At 53.0% G+C, this 22,173-nt stretch overlaps 1 protein-coding gene across 4 annotated transcripts in view; it reads left to right on the plus strand.

Moving 5' to 3' along the window:
* The window catches only part of MYO18B (myosin XVIIIB), a 128,996-nt gene that overhangs the window by 16,313 nt on the left and 90,510 nt on the right, over positions 1-22,173 (plus strand). For all 4 annotated transcript variants that reach the window (XM_054996169.1, XM_054996167.1, XM_054996168.1 and 1 more), the window contains 9 exons: positions 1,822-2,643; positions 3,503-3,572; positions 4,719-4,831; positions 5,860-6,036; positions 8,711-8,909; positions 9,546-9,688; positions 10,560-10,660; positions 12,655-12,718; positions 17,388-17,532. In XM_054996169.1, coding sequence (XP_054852144.1) covers positions 1,822-2,643; positions 3,503-3,572; positions 4,719-4,831; positions 5,860-6,036; positions 8,711-8,909; positions 9,546-9,688; positions 10,560-10,660; positions 12,655-12,718; positions 17,388-17,532 — 1,834 coding nt within the window. The remainder of the gene's footprint in view (positions 1-1,821; positions 2,644-3,502; positions 3,573-4,718; positions 4,832-5,859; positions 6,037-8,710; positions 8,910-9,545; positions 9,689-10,559; positions 10,661-12,654; positions 12,719-17,387; positions 17,533-22,173) is intronic.

Below are 22,173 nucleotides of genomic sequence, written 5' to 3' on the forward strand. Positions count from 1 at the left end.
TATTAATGTCCTTGCCATTCATTCTGTTTGCTGGTGAGGCAAATTAGCTTAAAAACAAAACCATTCCAAGCCATGCATGCAAGGGCAGCGCGTAACACTTTGCACTCATTCATATCGATGGGACATCACATTCTTTGCAAGGGCAAATGAATAGAATCAGTGGCTGTAAATGAAAACAATTGACTGTGTTTGCACAATTATTCCCAGCCTGGAGAGTTTAATAATGCAAGCGAAAGCACACAGCTGGTTGGATCCCACAGATCCATTCCACGACTGGTAGCACTTTCCCTCGGTGCACGGAGCTGTGTCTTGTCGGCTCTTGCTAAAGAGATGGCTCCTTCCCCCTGGGGAAAATGCTGTTCATACTGGAATGGATCTTCAGGGTCCACCAACCCATTGTCCAAAAAAAGTCAATATTACCACCAAATAATATTTCAGCTGCAAAACTCTCATAGAAAACTTGGGAGTGAATAAATATGGAACCACCCATGCAAAATACAACTGATGTCATCGCTCAGAGGCAGCAATTCTGTTTCTAAGATGTATATCCCACCCACTGGCCAACTAAATTCACAATGGTAAATGATTATGTATAACGCATGTCCTAGTAACCTGCCATAACGTAGTGTATATGGAACTGCCCTTGGAAGTGGTTTGGAATAGTATACTTGGTCCAGAATGCAGCTGTCACGCCAGTTTCTTGTGCTAACCACGTTTAAGGCCAGTCTTGTGTAAGTACCGTGGTTACTAGTATGCTTCCCGGCTGAAATGCTGGTGCTGGTCTTGCATTTAAATCCTGTCACCGTTTTGGCCCAGGATGCTCGAGAGTGTGTGCGCTCCCTCATGCACTGTCGTGTTGGCTCAGATCTGCCACTGATAATCTTCTGGTGGTCCTTCCCATCCAATATTAAGCTGGTGGCCATGCCAGGCAGGCGTTCTTGGTGCTGGCCTCACTCCTGGGGGAACGAGCTTCTTGCCTCAAGGAGATACGGGGACTAAAGAAAACCTCCCAGTTCAGAGGCAGAAAACCTCTGCACACCAGAACTGGGAGGCAGTATCGGGGGCGCCTTCGCTTGTGTGCCCTTCTTGCTGGCCCTCCAGAGTCGCTGGTTGTGAAACTGGCTGCTGGACGGGGTGGGCCCCTGGTCTGATCCAGCCGGGCTCTTCTCGCTTCCTTTTGAAAAAAGACTCCCTGGCGCCAGACTTTGGTGCTTTGCAGAGAGCCTTAAAGATTCGTTCATTGATTGGCTCAGGCCTGTGGTAATGGTGGTGCTTAGCTTTTATCTGTTTCACAGGGAAACACATTGATTTGCGTCTGGTAGCGCCTTAAAGACTAACAAAAATGAGTCAGAAATTTTCTAACTGAATACATAAGATTAACCGCCATATTAAATATCAATCCAAAACCATCCCCACACTCCGAGGGGCGAGATGCCGGAAGACCTCGAAGGGGAAGGTCTTCGCCAGCCTTCAGCACGTCCTGGAGGAGCTTGACTGGCAAACTGCTCCAGGAGGGAGGATGACAATTCGGGAACAGCCTCTGGGAAGGCTCTGCCAGCCGCTGACGTTTTCAAAGCAGTACAAAGGTGTTAATAGGAAGTTTGTGGGCTGACAGTCACCTTGACACATTTCCCCAGCATGAGCCTGTGCATAGGGACGGCATAGGGCAACTTTGTGCCGCTGTGGCAGGAGTGCTGAGCCCTAAACAGGCCTTGGGGAGGCCCTTTAGGCTCAGCTTGTTTCTCTTTGGGGGCCTGTGCTCTGGGATGGGTGCTGCTCGGCCACCGTGGTGCTAACGTGCCTGTGCCTTTTCTTTGCCAGCCTCCGGGGAAGCAGATTGATGGAACGGTCCAGCAGTTTGTGATCAAAGACGCCGACATTATGCAAGTGGGAAAGGATGTGGCTGGCAAGGGGGAGCTGCTGCAGGACAGGCTGAACGGCGAGAAGCCCAACGGGGGAGGCGTGGCTGAGATCCCAGAGAGGAAACCCTCGCCTTTCAAGAGGTGCAGCGCCAAGCAGCCTGTGCCGCCTGCAGCTCAGTCAGTACCAGCTGCCCCCAAGTCAGGAGAGCAAACACCCCCCAATGCCTCCCAGGCTCCCAAAGTGCCTGCTGCAGTGCAAAACAAAAACGGCATCTCAGGGGATGCCAAAGCTGGCACAGGCCCGTCACAAAACACCACAGAAATGGTGAAGAAATGCCCTCCACTTGGGAGCAAACACTTGGAAAGCCCCAAGAGAGACACTGGGATACAAAAACCCAAGGAAGAGCCCCAGAGCAGGCCAGGCAGCAAGGAGAAGGCGGCAAGGAAGGGGAAAGAGTTAGGAGACCCCCGAGAGAGGCCGGGAGAGGCTGGGGGGAAGCCGGCAGGAGCCAAGGTGAAACTAGGAATGTATGGAAAGCGGTCAGGAGAAAGGAGGGAGGATCCGGCAGCAGCAGTGAAAGGCTCAACAGAGGCGGAGAAGCAGGGCGGAAGTGGAAAAGGGCCAGAAGAAATCCAAGAGAAGCCAACCGGAGCCGGAGAAAAAGGGAAGCAAGAGTCTGCTGTGGGAGAAACTACTGGAGAACTGGAAATGGAAGTGAGGTTGGCTGAAGCCCAGGAGGCAACAGGAAGAGAACTTGGGGACGGTGCCACGTGTGAGCAGGTTAGAACGGCCCCTATGTGGCCCCCAAGCCCTCCTGGCTGGACTTGGGCTCCGTCCTTTGCAAGAGAGGGCCCGTGCTGGGACGCCCCTGTGTTTGGCCGCGGGGAAGAACACTTCGCACGTGTTCTTCATGTCTGCACGTCTGCATGCAGACAACTTTAAAAATGTGCCAAGGCAGCTCCTGTTTCCCCCTCACCTTCCTCCAAGAGGCTTTGGGCCCCTGGATGGTCGCCAGAACAGTTTGGGGCTAGGCTGAGAGAGAGAGGGGGGGGGCTGGGCCATGGTTCCCAAGCAGGGCTTTGAGCTGGGGTCTCCCCCTCACCTTTCTCTCGAATGGGGCTTCCGGAAGGTGGGGCTTGGTTTGGAGTGGAGCAGGCGGCAGCGGCAGCCTCTGGGCCGCAGGCAGTGGGTGGGTGGAGGAGCTGTCCCAGAGGGAGGCTTGCGGAGGGCGACTTGTTACTTGATGGAGCATCTTTCAGGTGCAAGCCTTGGAGGTGCCCCAGAACCCAGGGACCCGGCTGTGGGGGATAGCCAGTTTGGTGTTGTGGTTAAGAGTGCGGGACTCTAATCTGGAGAGCCGGGTTTGGTTCCCCGCTCCTCCTCTGCTCGAAGCCAGCTGGGTGCAGTGTGGGCAGAGGGAGGCTCTCTGGTTGTCCCAGCAGCACCAGTGGAGCCACTGTTAAGAGCTTGGTTCCCTCTCGCCAGTCGTCTGAGCTGCTCCATGAACCTCCAGCTCCAGGAGCAGCAGCAGGCCAAAGCTCCAGGTGTCGAGAGGTGGAGGGAGAGGGGAAGCGGGGGTGGGGCGGGGGGATCTCACAGTTCCTCCTCTGTTGGACTGTCCCTCTCCTTTCATCCCCAGGCACAGGAGAAGGACGTGTGGTACGAAGCAGAGAAGGTCTGGCTGGGCCAGAAGGGTGGATTCACTCTTGGTAAGGCTGCCTGGTTTTGCTTTGCCTTCCCTGCATAGGAGGAAGGAGGGCCCGAGAGCAGAGAGGCCCCCTCTTTTGGGGGAATGCATTGCATGTCTGTTCCAGGTTGGGAGGGGGGCAACAGAAGTGCCTCCCCCAACTGGTGGGGGAGGTGGGGGTGGCGTGGAAGGGGTGGGATGGGTGGGCAAGTGAACTGTGGTCCAGCCAGGTCCGAGAGGAGGCGCTGAGGGGTGGGAGCCAGAGCTGTAAAGCAAGGAATAGAGAGCGAGATGACACTACAGCTTGTGGCCTACTCTAGAGTAGACCTCATGTGGGAAAAAAAAGAAAGCATTGTCAATAACAGCTCTGGAGGTGGCCATCTCCTCCTCTTGATGTCATTGAAGTACCATTTTTTTAAAAAATTACGTTTTATTCAATAATTTTTCAGTTTTGCAAACATTAACAAATAAAAACATTAAACAAGTTTAAAACGCTTGAAAATGTGGTTCCTGTCTCAACAGATAGTTGTAAATATGCCAGCAAGGTAACATACATTTCATACAAACTATTTACAAATATACAGCTGTGAGTTAGTTCTAACATTCTGGTCAAAGATATGCCAGGCTTTGATAGTATTCCCTTTGGGGGGACGTTTGGTTTGTGGATACGTTGCTGGTTAGATATTACAAAGTTGGAAACTGTTGCTCCAAGAAAAGGGAGACGTGTTTTTGCTGTTCAATTTGAGCTATTTGATCTGCAGGCTTTTTGGTTATGAAGTAGTCCCACAAGCAGTCTTTCCCATTTGTGATTGTGGGCAAACCTTTTTGTTTCCAGTTAGAAGCAATAACTGATTTGGATGTTGCTAAGAGGTTGATTCTAATTCTTGGTATTGAGGGGTCTGACCAAAGATTCAACAATATGACCTCTGGTGTTTTAGGCACCACATAACCAGCAACCGTGACTGACGCACCACTTTTAAAATATTATTGCTTATTTATTAATCATTGATGATTTGTCTAGCCTGCATGGTGAGAAGAAGGGTGGGGGGCTGCAGAGGATCCCATGCTTGTTGCGCCTCGCTTTGGGCATCCCTTCAGTCAGCAACACGGAAAAGGCGCTGGCTTCTTATCCTTCTGTTTCTTTCCCCCCTTTTCTTTTTTCTTACAGCGACAGAACTGAAGCCAGATGTTGGGACTCCAGAACTACCTCAAGGGAGAGTCCGGGTTCGAGTGGAAGCAGATGGATCCGTCACTGAGGTGGATGAAGAAAACATCCAGAGGGTGGGTGACTGGCCCTCCCCCAGCTCCTGGCAGACCTTTTCTGTCCCTCATTCCTCTGAGGTGGCGATGGGTGAATTCTGCTGTGCTCAGCGCACAACTGCTTGCTTTGCTACGAGCATTCCTGTTGCCACTTGAAATGCTTGATGGGCAGTGTCCCATGTCATTCATGTGCACAAAATCTGTTCATACACATGCACATAGACACAAGTGCCTGCCATCTCCTTGCCAGTCCTCATATCAGAGGGCTCAGAGTAAATCGCTCTTTAAAGAGCCAGTTTGGTGAAGTGGTTAAGATCAACAGGACTCTAATCTGGAGAACCGGGTTTGATTCCTCACTCCTCCACTTGAGCCAGCTGGGTGACCTTGGGTCAGTCACAGCTCTCTCAGAGCTCTCTCAGCCCCACCCACCTCACAGGGTGTTTTGTTGTGGGGATAATAATAACATACTTTGTAAACTACTCTGAGTGGGCGTTAAGTTGTTTTGAAGGGCAGTATATAAATCGAATGTTATTATTATTATTATCATCCCCTGCACCTGGTATATTTCCCTTCCCAGTGGAAGGGTGAGGTTTTCTCAAAAGTGAATTTTCTTTCCATCCCTGGTGAATGATGGGAATTGTCCTGGCCTTCCCAACTGAACTGGAAGAGCAGGGGAAAGACAAGCGCCACCTCAAGTTCTAGTCACGCATCCAGAGTAGCCACCAGCCCGCAAGCGATGTCGACTGCTGCCTGCGCACAGACACGAGTTTGCTCCCAATGCTGCTCAGTTCCTCTTTGCAAGCAAGTCAACCCCTTGAGAGAAAATGAGCAGCGCCAGTTTCCAGCATGCCATAGGGAGAAGCACCCTGCCCCCACTGCTTTTGTGCCTTGCCTGGGCCCGGGGCCGGCAGCCGCACAGCGAAGGCTCCCCAACACAACCAGGCCCCTGTCTTCTAGTGGAGGAGGAGAGGTTGGAGGCAGGGTGGGACCAGGGCAAAGGCAACTTCTCTGGGGCTCACTTTGTGGCTTTTGTCTCTCCACCGTGACAGACCAATCCTTCCAGGTTCGACCATGCCGAAGACTTGGCCTCCCTGATCTCTCTGAACGAGGCGAGCACCCTCAACACGCTCCAGTGCCGGTACCAGTCGCAGCTGCTCTACACCTATGCTGGTGCCGACTTGGTGGCCATCCAGCCTTGTTCTTCCGTGGCCAGCTACTCGAAAAAGGTAAAGAGGGAGCCCCTGTTTCGGAGTGGGTTTGGGGTCCTGGAGGGGGGGGTGTCCCTGAGCAAGGGCCAAGAAAGCTCTGCAGAGTTGCCTGCAGTGGTGAGGGAAAGGCGCCTGTCCTGCTGCAATGCGGAACCGCCTGTCGCACTCGCTGAGTGGCGTTCTGGGTAGGGCGAGGGCGTCCCAGGAGCAGCTTGGGGGGGGGAGTACAGAAGTTCAGCAAACTTCTGGCTGAACCTGTTCGGCTGCCCTCAGAATTCCTCAGACGTGTTAGCCTGGGAGGAACCCGGGCATTTGCTTTGGATTTCTCTTCTGGCCAAACTTTAGTGGCCCCAGGAAGCAGTGAGAACCGGACCCAGAAGCCCGTGAACCTGGGCCTCTGAAGCTGGGAGAGGGGCAGCCCCCCTTGGGCGAGGGCTCCTGCTCACTTCAGGGTGTGTGGCTGCTCGCCTGCACCTCTGAGAGCTGCTCACCCACAGGTGCGAAGGAAGGTGCTCTTGCTTGCCCAGGAGCTCCGGAGGAAGAACTGCAGAAGTGCAAAGAGGACCGATCTGTGCCATGCTCAGCGGACTATGAGTGGAATACCGGAGCAGGGCTGTTAGCTGAAACACGGGGATGGGGGGGGGGGGTTTCCTAGCAGAGGCGTCATCTCCTCCGCATGGGCCATTCTCTTCCTAAATATTCTCACTGCGAGAGAGAGAGAGAGAGAGAGAGAGAGAGAGCGTGCCCCTGGACAGCATTTCTGTTTAATTGGTCCGAGTTTTATGCTGGGCGTTCTGGTGCTCTGTCATTTCCTAGCAAACGGTGTCCTGAAGGGCTGAGAAGCATTAAGCAACGCTTGTGTGATGGGCAAGAAAGCCACATGGCACCTCAGAGTGGGGTGGGCTCTGCCTGAGCCCCACAGCTTCTCAGAATGCCCGCCAGGTGGCATCAGAGGGTCGTCCATTTGGGAAAGGTGCTTGCAAGAAGGCTTGTCAAAACCAGGTCTTTGAGCTCCCACGCTGGTGCCCCAAGGAGGAGGCAGGCTCCTGTTTTCTAGACCATTTCTTAAAGGTGCTACAAGCCATGCTCTGTAGTTGGAATGGGACCAGTAAGCGCACTGGAGCACCCTATCGGAGTGGTTTTTGAAGAATAGTCTCCATTCAAAGATGAACATTTCTGGTTAGGAAAAAAACTATGAAAGCTGCCTGCTTCCCACAGGACGAACAGTCAGGGAGTTTTGTCTGGGAGAAAGCAGGGAATAGTTCCAAGGGTGTCACTTGTACTTGGTTTGCTTGATAGTAAAGAGTGCAGTACAGTAGCACCTTTAAGACTAACCAATTTTGTTGTAGCATAAGCTTTCAAGAATCACAGCTCTGAGAGATGCATCTGACGAAGAGAGCTGTGGTTGTCGAAAGCTTATGCCACAATAAAATTGGTTAGTCTTAAAGGTGCTCCTGGACTCTTTACTGTTTTGCAACTACAGACTAACACGGCTCACTCCTCTGGATCTCAGTTTGCTTGCTTTCTTCCCTTCCCTGGGTCTGCTGGGTTCTCCTGAGTGAGGAGGGGCTTGTGTGTGTTGTGTGTGCTGTGTGTGTTTCCCCCGCCCCTTTTCTCCTGTGGTGGCTGCATCACCTGACTTGAATTGGGGGCAGGACTTGCAGTTGTAGAGCTGTAGAAATTGCCTCACAGGAGTGAACAGGTTGAGCAAAGAGGGGATTTGAGGAGAGTGCAGGAAACTCTGGTGAACCTCTTATGTGGATCCCGGCTGAAGTAGCGGCCTGCAAAGTCTGTGCCATGGTTGTCTTCTTACCAGGGGGGTCATGGTAATGACAATTGTAGCAAGTCTAAACTGGTAGCCCTATTGGAGGAGAAGATACCAGGGGTTGAGGGACGCCTATCCACACTCCAGCTTATCAGGGAGGGTGAAGGGTGACCTTGGGTCAGTCACAGCTCTCTCAGAGCTCTCTCAGCCCCACCCACCTCACAGGGTGTTTTATTGTGGGGATAATAATAACATACTTTGTAAACCACTCTGAGTGGGTGTTAAGTTGTCCTGGAGGGCGGTATATAAAGCGAATGTTGTTGTTGTTATTGTTATGAACTGTGCGTGGCTCCCGTGGCCCTTTCTTATGTGCTCGGAGAATGCTGATTGCCACTTTGGGCTCAGGAAGGGGTTTTCCTCCAGGCCAGGCTGGCCAGGGAGCCTGGAGGTTTTTTGCCTTCCTCTGGGCACGGAGCAGGGGTCACTGGGGGAGGGGAGGGTGGGGGAGGGTAATAGCTGTGAACTTCCTGCGTTGTGCAGGGGGCTGGACTAGATGGCCGTTGGGTTCCCTTCCAGCTCTATGTTTCTATGAACTTCAGCAGGGCTTTTAATTAAGTAGCTTCTTTTCTTTATAGTGTTTTTATTAACTGGCTGAAGTTGCTGTTTGTATTGTTCATGCTGCTATCTTACTCAGCAATTTTGTTAGTATTGTTTATAAGTTGGGGACGCGTAGAAGCATTTTAAAATACTATGAGGGCTGCATCCTCATTGGGTCTGCAGCGCTGGGCTGAGGCACGCTCTCCCCGACTTATCAAATGCTGGAACAGCCGTGGTGTGCGTGCGTGCGTGCGTGCGTGTGGCCCCAAGAGCACCTTTTTGCAAAACAGACGTCTGCTGACGCTCAGGTTGCATCCTCTCTGTCTGCAGGCGTTCAGAGGCAGGCGGGACGGGATGCCTCCACACATCTTCTCTGTGGCCCAGAGGGCTTACTGGAGCCTGCTTATGCAGAGGCAGGATCAGACCATCATGCCCCTGGGCAGGAGCGGGGCTGGCAAGACCACCTGCTGCCAGCATGCCCTGGAGTACCTGGCAGCCACTGCCGGCAGTGTGGACAACCGAGTCACAGGTATCCACCGCTGTGGGGCAGCAGGCCTCAAAGCTTGTGTGGCATGTGTACGGTACAGGGGAGGTAGGGTGGGAGTCGAGGTAGCCAGAATAGCTTTTGGACTTCAGGGTGGGCGTGGGACACAGCAGAGCACGGCCCAGTGTGGCGGCTCTAGCTGGTGGGCAGCGCCAGGAGGACAGACCACAAGAACTTTGCTGCCCCTTGGCGGAGGCCATCCTCTTTGCTGACGTTGGGCTCTACTGGGGGGGGGGGGGACTCAGAAGCATCTGATCTGGATTTAGCAGCCATACCGCCCTCAGTGCTGTGCACGGGCCTCTTTGCCTCCCCCTCAGTGTTTAAGGGTGGCTCTGTTTGCAGCGCCAATGGGACCTTCTTCTCAGGCTTCAAAACAGGAACTCTGTCCTGTTGGGCCTGGATAATGATGCTCTGGGCCTCTGCATGATAGGGAAGAAGAACGGGCAGGATCCGGTGGGAAATATGTGCTCTTGTCCCAGATTTAATTTCCCATCAGGAAATGTTTCTGAGCTTCCTGACATTGCCAGGAGATGGGGCGGGTCGGTAGGGAACAGGTGTGTCTCCTTAGCACCCTGGCTCTTTTTCTGTCCCTTGCCCCACCCTGTGTGTTGGATTTTGCAGTGGAGAAGATCCAAGCCATGTTCACGGTGCTGAGAGCCTTTGGAACTGTATCCAGCAGCCACAGCCCCGCTGCCACCCGCTTCTCCATGGTCATGGCGCTGGATTTCGGTGCGACGGGACGAATAACGGCTGCTCATCTGCAGGTGATGGTGCTGCCCCAGAATCGTGTGCCAGGGTGGGGGGAGAGGACCTGGCGGGAGCCTCCCATGGGGAAAAGGGTCTTACGGGCTTTTTAAAAATGGATTAGTCTGGGGGTGTGATTTATCTGCAGTTGGATATTTTTTCTTTTGTCCTCTTCTCTTGGTAAAATGCCTTGAGCATCACTCAAAGAGAGTTTCCCAAATAAAGGAAAGCAAGGGGGGGGATGGGTGTCTCGGTGGGTTGCCAGTGGCTCTCGGTGCGTTTCCGGGCCATCCGTACAGAAAACAAAAAGGGAGCTCCTGCCCCAAGAAGCGAAACGCCTAAATGTTGCCAACGGCAGGAGAACCGCAGGGAGAGAAGAGCAGGCGGAGTGCAGGCGGAGTGTTGCTGCTGCCGCCATTTGCCCATCCAGAGGGTCTCTGTTGGTTTGGATGAAGCTGAAGGGCTTGACCCAAAGGCTTCCTGTTGGGGCTGGAGGGAAGGCAGAGCTGTGGGCAGCAAGCAGGAGGAAGTCCCGGGTGCGCCAACAAGGATCGTAATGTATTGTACTTGGACTAACTTAGGCTAGGTGAGTTTGAGGGTTTTGCAGAAATCTCCATCAGGCAACACAAAGAGTTTTGTCAAGCTTGAAAGCCCACAACACCCTAAATTGATCCAACGAAGGGGCCACACACACCACTGATTTTTTTGTTTAAAACTCCCGATTTGCTTGGGACAGCGCAACAGCGGCTAACCTGTGGGGGCCAGTATTAGGCAATCCTTGAAGCCTGGAATGAGGAAGCCCTGGGTGCGAGCCTGCTGTGGCAGCATTTACTGTTGGGCCCGTGGCACTGGAGCACATGCTCACCTCTTCCCTGTCTCTCCTCTGTCCAGACGATGCTGCTCGAGAGGGTCCGTGTGGTGCAACGGCCGGAGGGAGAGGGCAACTTCAGCGTCTTCGCTCAGATGCTGGCAGGGTTGGATTTGGATCAGAGGTACAGCCGTAAGGCAGCCGGTGTGTGGAGGGGGGGGCGGGGGCATAGTCCTTGCTGGGTGTCTTGGTGAGCAGGCAGAAGCAGCGACACCCTTTGTCAGCCAGACATATCTGAACTTTTGTGCCACAGGAAAGACTGTGACTCGGGGCAGAGCGCCTGCCTGCCATGCAGAAGGTCCCAAGTTCAGTCCCCAGAAACGTCCCCAGTTCGAAGGATCAGGTGGGAGGGGGTGAGAGAGGCCATTTTCTGACGGGGACCTGGAGGGCCACCACCAGTCCGAGGAGACAAAACTGACCCGGAGAGACCCGGGGTCCTGTTCATCCGAAGGCAGCTTCGTGTGGTCATGTGTTCAATGCTGCATCAGGCCCCAAAGTCCCTTTGATCTGAGTCCAGGGGTGGGGCAGGATGGTGGCTTGTTCCTTGTTCCCAGCATGCTGTGAACCCATGTATGCTGCTTTTATACATGGAGGTTCTACTTAGCTGTCACGATTAATATGGAGTGATGGTTCTGTCCTCCATGGAAGTGTTTGATCCTCTGCTAAGCTATCTAGGCTGGGGGCAGCAATCACCTCTCATGGCAGGGGATCCTCTTGCAGGGAGAGAGGCTCGTTTCTGTCTCCCCTGAATCTACTTCCTTTCTGTTTCTCTGGGTGACCCTGAGCTTTGGTGTGAGAGGAAAAGCTTGCTCTCTAGGAGCAGCGTGAAGCCAAGAGATCTTCTTTCTAGACCAAAAAATTCCCAGCGTTTTAGCCTACCTTCACAGAGGAGGGCCAATTGTCAGCTTCTGGGGAAGTCATCCAAAGCAGGACTGTGGTCTCTGACTGTGACGGCACTTCGCGTTGCCAGCAGAGGGGGCAGGAAAGCTACGAAACTTGTGAAGGGTGTTGTTTGAAGCCCGAGAGAGGCGGCAATTGAGGCCAGCTTGCCGTGCCTGGCACCAGAGACTCAGGGGGTGTTCTGGGGGTTGGGGCGGCTGGACATGCCGCTTTTCCTGCCTGGCCCAATCCTGGTCTGATTGAATAGGCTGATAGAAACCAATTGGTTCTCTTCAGCCCCACCCACTTTCTTTGGAAAGGTTTTGCAGTCTAGCACCAGGTGTAGGACAGATCCTGGCATCTTTGACAAGGGGAAGTTGCACACCTGTTGTGTTCTATGCTGCGTGGTGACTACAGTGTTTATGAGTGTAATGTACTGCTAATGTCGTGTGTGAATGGACTTGCACTGCTTGTGTATACAGTTCACTCTGCAGTTTTCATTCTGTTTATTATTCTTATTACTGTCATTTATAGTCTTCCTTTCTCACTGAGACTCAACGCGGAGTGCACAGTGTGAGATTAGTACATTCAGTATCAAGGACATTTCCATAAACAAAGTCATAGGGTAAATAAATACAAGTTTACAAAGACACAGCATTAGCAAGGATCCAATACAGAGTTGAAGAAATGCTGAAACAGAACATAAGCAATTCTGGGGCTGACATTAGACCACATGAAGCACGGGTAGGTCATAGGCGCACATATTTAAGACAACAGGTAGTATGTAAGGCAACACAGTGGTGAACCTTAGAGAAGTAAAACTGAAGTCCAGGGGCACCTTAAAGAGTAACAACAAAGGCAGCCCACGTGCTGGTTCCGTGGCAGTGGGACTGGAGTCCTTGGCTTTGAAATCTGAGCCACTTTTCTGTTCCCTGGGCCTGGCGACTGTCAATTATTCTTTGCTGCAGGATTCTGGTAACACTCCCATTTAAAATAAATGTGGGCATCATAAGTCTATTGGAAGATGAACCTCAAGGAGGTGAACGGAAAAGATGCCCTTTCTCCAAATGACGGATGAGTGAACTCTTCCCAGTCGGAGCTTCTGTTTTGTCGCCACTGGGACTCTCAGCTGCGGCCCACCCTTCTCGGGCACTGCTCCTCAGGGTGGAAGGGAGAGCTCCTCGGGCTGTCTTGGGATCTGGTGGTTTCATGCTGTGTTTTTTTCTCCTTTGTCTCTAGGACAACTCTACATCTACACCACGTGGTGGAGAGCAACTCTTTTGGCATCCAGCCGTGCTTGAAGGTAGAGAACATTTAAAAGCCCGTGTGGGTCTGTGCATCAGTGCGTGCCTGAGTGCCATGGAGAGGAGGCAGACCGGTGGGAGGGACGGTCTCTGCAAGCAGACACACGGGCCAAGGTGCCAAGGTGCCAGCTGCAGCAAGGGTGGGGGCGGGGTCCAGGTCTGCGGCGGGAAGGCTCGAAGACGCGCGCGGGGCCACAAGCAAGACGTGTGTGTGGCAAAGAGCGGTGCTCAGGCCTGCTCCCTGTCCAGGCAAGGCGCAGAGGAAACAGTGCGAAGAGAACTTCTGCCAACGGGGCCTTCGTGGGTGTCTGGGGGAGGGAGTCGTGCTTCGGGCCTTGTAGCTGCCCCTCTTGCTTTGTTTTTCTTCCTGAAGCCCTGGTTTTCCTGGCAGTCCATGATCCTTAGGAGGAAGTTGGTGCTCTCTTTGCTTGTTATCAGGTCTCTGGCAACAGGGAAGCCCTTTTGGGGGTCGAGGCGGAGAGCTTGGACTGGCTGCCAAGAGCGTTTGTTGCCAGTGGATGCCAGATGGCGGCTTTGCTCTGTGCCTGCTTTGAGCTGCTGGGCCTGATGCCCGCTCCAAAGTGACCTTGTCCTTTGAACAGAGGCCCTGCCAGCCCTCCTCCCGGCGGCTGCTCCCCTTTCTTTTTGTGGTCTGGCAAGGAGAAAAGGAGGAATCTAGGACAGAAGAACCACGGAAAGAGCTTCAACCTATTTTCCTGGCAAGCACGTGTCTTGTCAACCCTGGGCTACAACCACAAAAGCTTCAGGCAGTCTGTGAAGTGCAGCCTTTGAAGCCTGTCTGGAAGTGTTGTGCATGTGTCGGTGGCACCAAGCAGGCCACGGACTCTGACGCATAGAATTGGGGGGCTCCCTAGGTTTAAACAGAAGCGGGTCCTTCTCTGCGCAGAATGTTGCACCGACACTGGAGTAGTCACTTCCCTCCTAGTTAACTGTGAGCCCTGCAAGAGATGAGGGGGTGCTTAACCAGGGCACTCTGACATACTGGCCTGGATCAAGGAATGGAGTTGTCGTGGTGGAGGGAGGTCAAGAAGGAGAGACTGATCTTCCTGTTGCGCTCTGTTTGAGAACTCTCCGCATCCCCCCCCCCCCCCCGTGGAAGACACAATGTGGGCTAAAGGGATGAAGGACCCACTTCTCACAGGGCCAAAATGGTCTTCCGTGGGGCTTGGCCATGTCTGATCTCTGTTTCTTTTTATACTGCAACATTTATTTATTTAATTCTTGGAGCATTTTCTGCTACTTTCTTGTCCAGAAGGAGCCCGAGGAATTTATGAAAAAGCTTGTGAGAAGTTCCAAGTTACCAAAAAAAAAAAAAGACAAATGAACGAGAACAACCAGATCTAGACGGATCTGGGCCTGCCAATCTGACTACCACAGGACTCAAGTTGCAAACCATGGGCTAAGAGCCAAGGGCCCTTCGGCTCACACGGGAGGGCCCCTCCCAGGCCGTGAAATACTGCAGGGAGAGGAGGCAAAATAGCCAGCCCAGGTGGGCCTAAGCTGATGCCTGCCCGATCTCCATCAGCTCCTCACTCCCCTTTTTCATAACTGACGAGGCCCCTTTGCATGTCACGATGTCTGTTCCCTGCCCCCCCCCCACCACCTTGTGGGCTTTCAGCAGGTGTGTTCTGGGAGTTTCCTGCGGTGATCTTAATGCCAGACATGGGGGGCCCCATTTTTTATTGAGATTACAGCATGTGGAGAGAAGGGGCTGAAGCCTCCCTTGTGCCGTTTTTCTGTCCTCAAACCGCTCAGGGAGCTGCAGTTTGCCGCTGGGTAAACGTTCGTGTGCTGATGGCCGTGGGAGGACACAGTCACTCTCCAGGGCTGTTTCAGGTTGGGGAAATGGTGTGGAGCAGGATGAAGCCCCCCTTGGCCCCTGGGAGTGGAATTCTCTGTGTGGAAATCCAGGCATTGGATTTGGTGGTGTCTTTCTGCCCACCGCATGGACTTGACGCAGCCCAATGGCAGGCCATGTTAGGCTTCGCAGAGCAGAGAAGCAGGTGTGCCTTTCCCCTTCCACGTGCATACAGTTGCACATGAATGTGGAATTGGCCTTTCCAAGTCCTGGGAATTACAGCAGCAATTTTATCCAGCCCAGTGAAAGCATTGATCAGAACGCTCCCATTCAAAATACGTAAGTGTGGTATGAACGAGGAGCAGAACACCACATCGATGTTTGAGCATGGTGCCATCAGAGCACTGTGGCTGCAGATGTGAGAAATCTGAGACCCAATTAAGGATAGTTTTGACAAGTGGGCCTTTATTTGCTTTTGAGGACCCCCCCCCTTTTCTATGAACCCCAGATTGTTATTGCGGAAGAGAGAGCACAAAAGGAAGCATTTGCCATGCCAATGTGCGTGCGGGCGGAGGCGGCTTTCCGTTTGTCTCTACACAACTCGGCCAAGAGCCGCTCCAGGGCTCACGTGCCTCTCCCGCCTGAAGACCTTTTGCTGCCTTTCCTTCTTCTGGCCGGCCGCTGCCTGTACGTGTGCCTCACCTGCCCCCATGCTGAACCCGGCCTCTTGGCAACTTCCAGAGGACTCTAATTTCTGCTGACTTTGGCAGAAATGCCGAGAGAGTGCAGCGGCTTTTTTTGTCTTGAGAGAGCCAGCTCGGCTGGAGAGAGAATTTGAGCACAACGGCCAGGGGCTTGTGAGTCTGAGCATTGCAGAAGGTTTGTGTCCTTGAGCCTTCTCTTCTGGGCTGGCAAGGAAAGCGCACAGTCCGAGGGCAGACCAGGAAATCTCATCAGATGGGGTCGAGTGGCTCTAGTTTGGGCTTGGGATCTCTGGCCAGACTTGGCAACCCAAAGGTGAATGGGGCTCCAGCATAGCTCAAGGTCCAGCTCGGGCTTCCCAGAATGCTCCAGACCCGCTGCAGAGGAGGGCGGGTGGCCTCTTCAGCCTTGGGAGGTTCTGGCCAAATGAAAGGGAATTGCAGCGGGTGCCAAGAACGCCCTCATCTCCAGGGCTTTGTGTCTGTTCTCCCTGCTCTGCATGGCTTCTGTGCTGCTCCCATTATCCCCACCCCTCCAGTTTGGAGGAGGGAAACAGTAGGGGCGCAGTTTTTTCCTTTGGGTTTGTTTTTACTTCAAAAGGCCTAGCCTGTTAAGCAGCTTCACCTCTTTGATGCGCACCTGAATGTGGCGAGGGGGGTTGGGTATGTCAGTGAAGCTGACTGCAATACCGTCTGGAGTTTATACTTTGTAAAGAGTATTGTTGAAAAGTAAATCTCTGGTCCCTTTTGTTGTGGAACTAAGCCTTTCCCTTATACCTCTGCAATGAAAGGGGCTAGAAACTTACTTTTTTAAAAAGCTGGGAATCCAGAAAATCTGACACACATATTGTTATAATGTTATACTGATATGATGATATATACTTGTCAATTTACCCTAACCTGGATAGGCCAGGTGAGCCTGATCTCGTCAGATCTCAGAAGCTAAGCAGGGTTGGCCTTGGTTAGTAATTGAATGGGAGACTTCCAACAAAGACCAGGGTTGCAGAGGCAGGCAATGGCAAACCACCTCTGTTAGTCTCTTGCCATGAAAACCCCACCAGGGGTTGCCATAAGCCAGCTGTGACTTGAGGGCACTCTCCACCCCTACCACTTGCCAATTTTTAAAAAAACGAAAAAGCCCCCATGGCTTTGGCAGGGTGGGGGGTGGTTGTTGCTGGCGAACTGGGCGGGGAAACGGCAAGGGGACTCGCCCCTGGGAAGCCCGAGTCTTGCCACTACCTTGGATTGGCAGCAACAGCAGCAACAGGGACCCACCCAAGCCCGACCCGTATGGGAACCATCCCAGTTTCTTGCAGGAGAAAAAGCGGAAGGGGTTTCTTTATGCCAGATTTCCCCCATCCTTCTCCAGGGAGTTCAGGGCAGTAGGCACCACCATTCTGCATCTTCCATTTTTATCCTCACAGCACTTACTTGAGGTAGGTTTGGTTGCCAAAGTATGGCTGACCCAGTGAGCTTTATGGCAGGAAGGGAGTTTGAACCAAGCTCTCCCAGCTCTTTAACCACTACTCCACCCTATCTCTCCCCAAGGACTGAACCTGCCTCCTCATTTGAGTGGCTTTAGTCCCTTCCTTTGTGGGCAGGGTGTCCTCGCCAACAAATGGGTCTAACCTATTTCTTCTGTCATTGAGAATCATTGAGAATCATTACCTGTTCTGTGTGTTGGTCGTGGCAGAGTGAGGAAGTGGCGATTGCTCTCTTTATAGAAAGGTGGTCACTAGAAGGGTGGGGCCGTGGCGCAGCAGCAGAGCCCCCGGTTGGCATGCAGAAGGGCCCCGGCCCCGGCCGCATCTCCAGCCAAATAAGGATCAGGCAGTGGGAGATGGGAAAGGGCTTCCTCTGCCAGAGACCCCGGAGAGGCGCTGCCAGGCAGAGCGGGCAAGACTGACCTGGATGGAGCAAAGGGGGGCCTGACTCAGTAGGGGGCAGCTTCCGATGTTCCGTTCTGGTGCACAACATGTTGCAGTCCTCGCTGGACACTTTCACAGGGTGGTTTGCCAAAAGCTCCTCGGTCTCTTGCATTGCTTTCTGCTCAGAGGCTTCTGAAGCCTCCTTCCTTCTTCCAAAACTTCCCTCCTGAAGCTCTGACCATCCATCCATTCCCCCCTCTGTTGCTGCCTCTCCTTGCAGGGCGAAGAGAAGCAGAAGGCAGCAGCGGCATTTTCTCAGCTCCAAGCTGCCATGGAGACCCTTGGAATCATGGCGGAGGAGCAGAAAGCCGTTTGGCGAGTCTTGGCTGGTATTTACCACCTGGGAGTTGCAGGAGCATGCAAAGGTAAGGCAGGCAGCGTGGGCCTTTTGTGGCTCACTGGCTGTTTTGTAGGACAGAGCACGGGGATGGTTCTGCCAGCTGTTTCAGAGGAGACCAGGAGAAATTGCCCGTGTTGCAGGTCTCCGAGCTGTGGCTGCTGTTGTGTCAATGAAGGTAAACCATCTGTCCAATTCCGTGAGCCTTGGCTCATCAGTTTGGACCCTCTTCCTTTTTGCCTGCTCCTATAGGAACAACAAATATGTAGGTGTAGGCTCCATTTGGCAAGAATGCAAATATTGGGTGGAGAATCCACGTTTGCTTGGGAGGCAGTGGTCCTCTCACCCCAGACTGACTCCTCCAGCCCCACCCTCAAAGGCGGAGGGGAGAGTTTTCCCCCGGCCCCCTCTGGCATTGCCTTCCTCTCCGCCAGGTACAGTGCAGAAGAAAGAGCCTTGCTGCCTGTGGCTGCTGCTCTCCTTGGGGGTGGGAAGCGCGACGGCACTTGTTGGTCGGAGGGCGGCGAAGGAAACCTCAAGGGCAGCCCCAGCCGGGGCTCCGCAGAGCCGCCACTCCTCCGCTCATGCCGGCTCTTCCCTCCAGGGCTTGGGGCCTCCCCAGCCGCAAGAGGAAGGCTCCCTGCCCCAGGGGAGAGCACCAGCCCAGCCTCCACCTTGGTCCAAGGGCTGGGAGGGACATCTCGGCAAAAGGCCGCTGTCTGAGGCCTAGAGTGAGGTGTGTGCCGTGTGTGTGTGTGTGAAGCCTTGCCCTCCCACTGAGTTTTGGATTGTGCTCGTTCAGGGGTTTGATAGCATTTTAGGAGGGCAGTGGACAGGGCAGAGCCAGAGCCCCCTGGCAGGGTCCCCTTCCTCCACCGAGGTGGCTCACCCCAGTTTTTATTTTCTTTTGATTTTGCTTTGGTGGTTCTGTGTCTGAATTCTAGCCGAGAAACATGGAGATTATGTTTCTGAAGGCTTTATTAAAATGAGCAGAGAGACGGACTCTGATGTCCCTCATGAATTATTTTACAGACGTTCTGGGACTTACTCGAATGACAGCGCCTGGTGATTTACGCACTCTTGTTTCAAAGGGCTTAGGGGCCAGGTGACGCAGGATTGGCTGGGAGGCATTTATTAATGTCCCCACAGCATGTCCCAGCACGGCTTATGGTAATTTCTCCCATTAATCAATTATTAATTATTTAAAAATTTGGGAAGCAGTCTCCCCTGGAGAAGACTTGTGTCTTCCCAGTGCAGCCGTCCTGTTTTTTCAGCATTGCCTGACTCTTGAAGAGTACACTTTGCATTGTGACTGTGAAATGGATGGGGATTTTTGGAAGAGGCCTGTCATTTAGGATGGCTTTCTACTCTTTTCTGGGTCTCATTCTGTTCACCTCTCTCAGTGGCTTAAAAATTGATTCCTAAAAGGAAAGTGGAGCTGACCCCACCCCCATCCCAGAAGCTGATTTTCTTCCCAGATGTCTGGTACCAGTTGTGATTGCACAAGGGCATGCCTGGATTGTCAGAATGTTCATTGCTGTAGCCAGGGCTTTTTTCCAGCTGGACCGCGGTGGAACGGAGTTCCGGCACCTCTTGAAAATGGTCACACGGCTGGTGGCCCCGCCCCCTGATCTCCAGACAGAGGGGAGTTGAGATTGGCCTCCACGCTGCTCAGCAATCTAAACTCTCCTCTGTCTGGAGATCAGGGGGCGGGGCCACCCAATGAGTTCCACCACCTCTTTTTCCAGAAAAAAAACCCTGGCTGTAACTATCACAGGTTAGCCTGGTCCTTTGAAGCTTTTTGCACTAGGGACTCTCTGTGAACAGAGCAGTGGCTTTCATGGGCAAAGAACCGCCCGTTCCAGGAGATTACCGCTAACAGGTCTGTTCCCATCCCGTGGATGTTTCGGGTGCAATAGCAAAATGGTCGGCCTTTGACTTCTGGTCCCAAGGCGCGCCGAGCAACCTTTCTTGAAAGGGAGGGCAGGGCCCCCTCCTGAGCAAAATGCAATGAATCCTCCTGAGCCACTGAAGGAGAGGCTTTCCCGTGCCCTTGTGTGGCTCCTGTGGAGTGGAAGAACGTCAGGACATCTCTTTGCCCAGTTGCTGGAGGCTTTTGCAGGGATGTTGGCACTCCTGGGCAGCTGCTGGGGCTGGAGAATTCTTGATGCAGCCCTGTAAGGATGTATAAAGGGATGGGTACGAGGTTGCATGGGGCAGGCCCACCTGGGAGACGGGACAAACACGGATGGTGCCTCTTCCTCCACTGTCCCTCATCCTTTGCTCCGGCCAGAACCTGTGGATGGGGCAGGAAACCAGAGGAATCGCCTGTTTAAAAATGGCTGAAAGCACAGGAGTGGGTGGCAGCTGCGTGTGTTCTTGGACGAGGGCGCCATTCTCTGCGTGCTGAACTGCAAGGGAAGTTCCACCTGCTTACGCGCAGAGGCATGCTCCGTGTTTTACGCAAAGGTGCTCCATCTTTTACGCAATCTGTGTTCTGCGGAAAGGACAGTGGTGGAGAGATTGCTGTGCTAAAGAGGGAGGCTTCCTGGAGGCTGGTGATGACGTCTAGCCGAGTACAGTAATTGGGGTGTCAGTCAGTGCAGAAATTAGGGCACCTGGCAGGATCCAGCAGGCCTCGGTTACCCCATTTCCTGAGAGCAGCGCTGCCTCAGCTCTCCCTCACGGGCAGGCAGAGAGGCCCTGGGACGTCTTTTCCCGCTCCTCAGAGGCGCAGTGACCTTTTCTGTAAATGAATGGAGAAAAGGGCCTCCTTTTTCAAAGCCAGGGGCTGGGCTCTGAGCCGAAACTGACCCTCGTTTTTCCTTGCTGCTGTTTCCAAAGAGGTTGGAAGAGAAGAGAGAGGGGCTGCTTAGGAAGGGGGAGGGCAGGTGCTGCCCCCTTGCACCGGCCAGAGTTTTCCCACTGAATGAGAGGAGCGGCTTGGAGCTGCCCAGAGGAGACCTCCCCCAAAGCAGGGCAAGTTGGGACTCCATTGGGAAAGAGTTCTCTCTTGAGTTCTTCCTATGGCAGCCCCGTGCTGCCAGGCAGGAGCTGTGTGCAGTGCAGCCTGAGACTGGCTCCCAAGACTTCCACCTGAGGGGTGCTGTGAAAGGCCAGTGGCTCCTTCAAGAGGAACAACACAAGCTTTTGTTAGGCGAGGGGCCGTGCCGTGCCTGGTGGCACTTGCTGCTTGTTGACGTGACTTATCCTGAGAGCCTTGTTACAGACCGTCAGAGAGAGGCAGTCAGGAGAATGGGCTTCCTTAATGGTGCCCTTCCTCTGCTTTAGGGAGAGATACAGCGAGACGGGGGTAGTTCAGCACGCAACCTCTGAACGACGGCAACCTTAGCCCGTTAGGTTCATGTTTATCCTATCACCAGTGAGCAAAAGAGGGGTTTTTTTCTAAAAGAAGTGCAGAGAAGAGCTCTCCCCCGTGTTTTGCTCCAAGCAGAAAACTGAAAATGCAGGTTGGAGCACCAGATAGGAAAGGATGACAGAGAAGGAAGGGAGATGGATGAGCGAAGATCTTTCCAAGGAAAGACTGGGGGAGTGATTAGGTCAAAGGAACTGAAGATCTGCTAAACTAAGAGGACGGACTGACTGACTGACTGACTGACTGACTGACGGACTGACTGACTGACTGACTGACTGACTGGGGAAGGGGAAACTGAGGGGACTTCCAGTGGGGAGCTGGATGAAGAGGGGCGTGTTTGAGAAAGTGTTGGTGTGTGCACACGCGCACGCATTGTGGAAGAGAAGATTCTAGACAGAATTGAGTTAAAATTATCTATATTTAATTATTCGTCAAACAATCTCAAGGGCAAACAGTAATAAAACCTGTTTGGAGTTGGACCGGTGGGGAAAGGGGAGGGGGCTTTTATCTACGAGTTGAAACATAATCCAACGAAACAGCCAAACTGTTTCGGTCAGTTTGGCTGTTTCGTTGGATTATGTTATGATTAAGAACGGTCAGCACCCTAAATCCCGTTGTCAGCACTGAGCCGCTCTTCCTGCCTGAGCTGCTTTCCCTCCTGGAGTGGTTTTAGCAGCTGCTGTGAAGATGTTCCAAAATAAGCAGCTCAAGAAAGACGTAAACTTTGCTTGACACCAGGAGCCGAGGATTTCCTGCCTTCTGTAGTTCTCCCCAAATACTACTTTTCTTGCAAGCAAGTTGATCAGTTCCATTCATTCATTTTGCAACATTATATCCCACCTTCCGGCCCCATCAGGGCCACCAAACAAGCATGATAAAAATATATCATAAAGCCAATTAAAAAACAGAGCTAAGTATGTGTGTGTGTGTGTGTGTGTGTGTGTGTGTGTGTGTGTGTGTGTGTGTGTGTGTGTGTGTGTGTATGAACACATTAAAACATAAGGCAGGCAGGAAGGAGGAAATGCCACACAAATCAGAGAAGTCTTCACCTGCTGGTGGAAGGCAGTGATAAAATATCTAGGGGAGGGAGTTCCAGATTTTGGGTGCCACAACCGAGAAGGCCCTTCCTCAGGTTGCCACCCACCTAGTCTCGGAAGGTGGGGCATTCGGAGCAGAGCCTCCAAAGACGACTGCCTGGTCAGGTGGGTTCATGGGGGGGGGGGGAGTCTAGGTATGCTGGCCCCAAGCTTTAAAGGTCAATACTAGCAGCTTGAATTGGGTTTCTTTTTCTTA

This window comes from Eublepharis macularius, chromosome 13 (assembly GCF_028583425.1).
Source record: "Eublepharis macularius isolate TG4126 chromosome 13, MPM_Emac_v1.0, whole genome shotgun sequence".
Taxonomy (NCBI): Eukaryota; Metazoa; Chordata; class Lepidosauria; order Squamata; family Eublepharidae; genus Eublepharis; species Eublepharis macularius.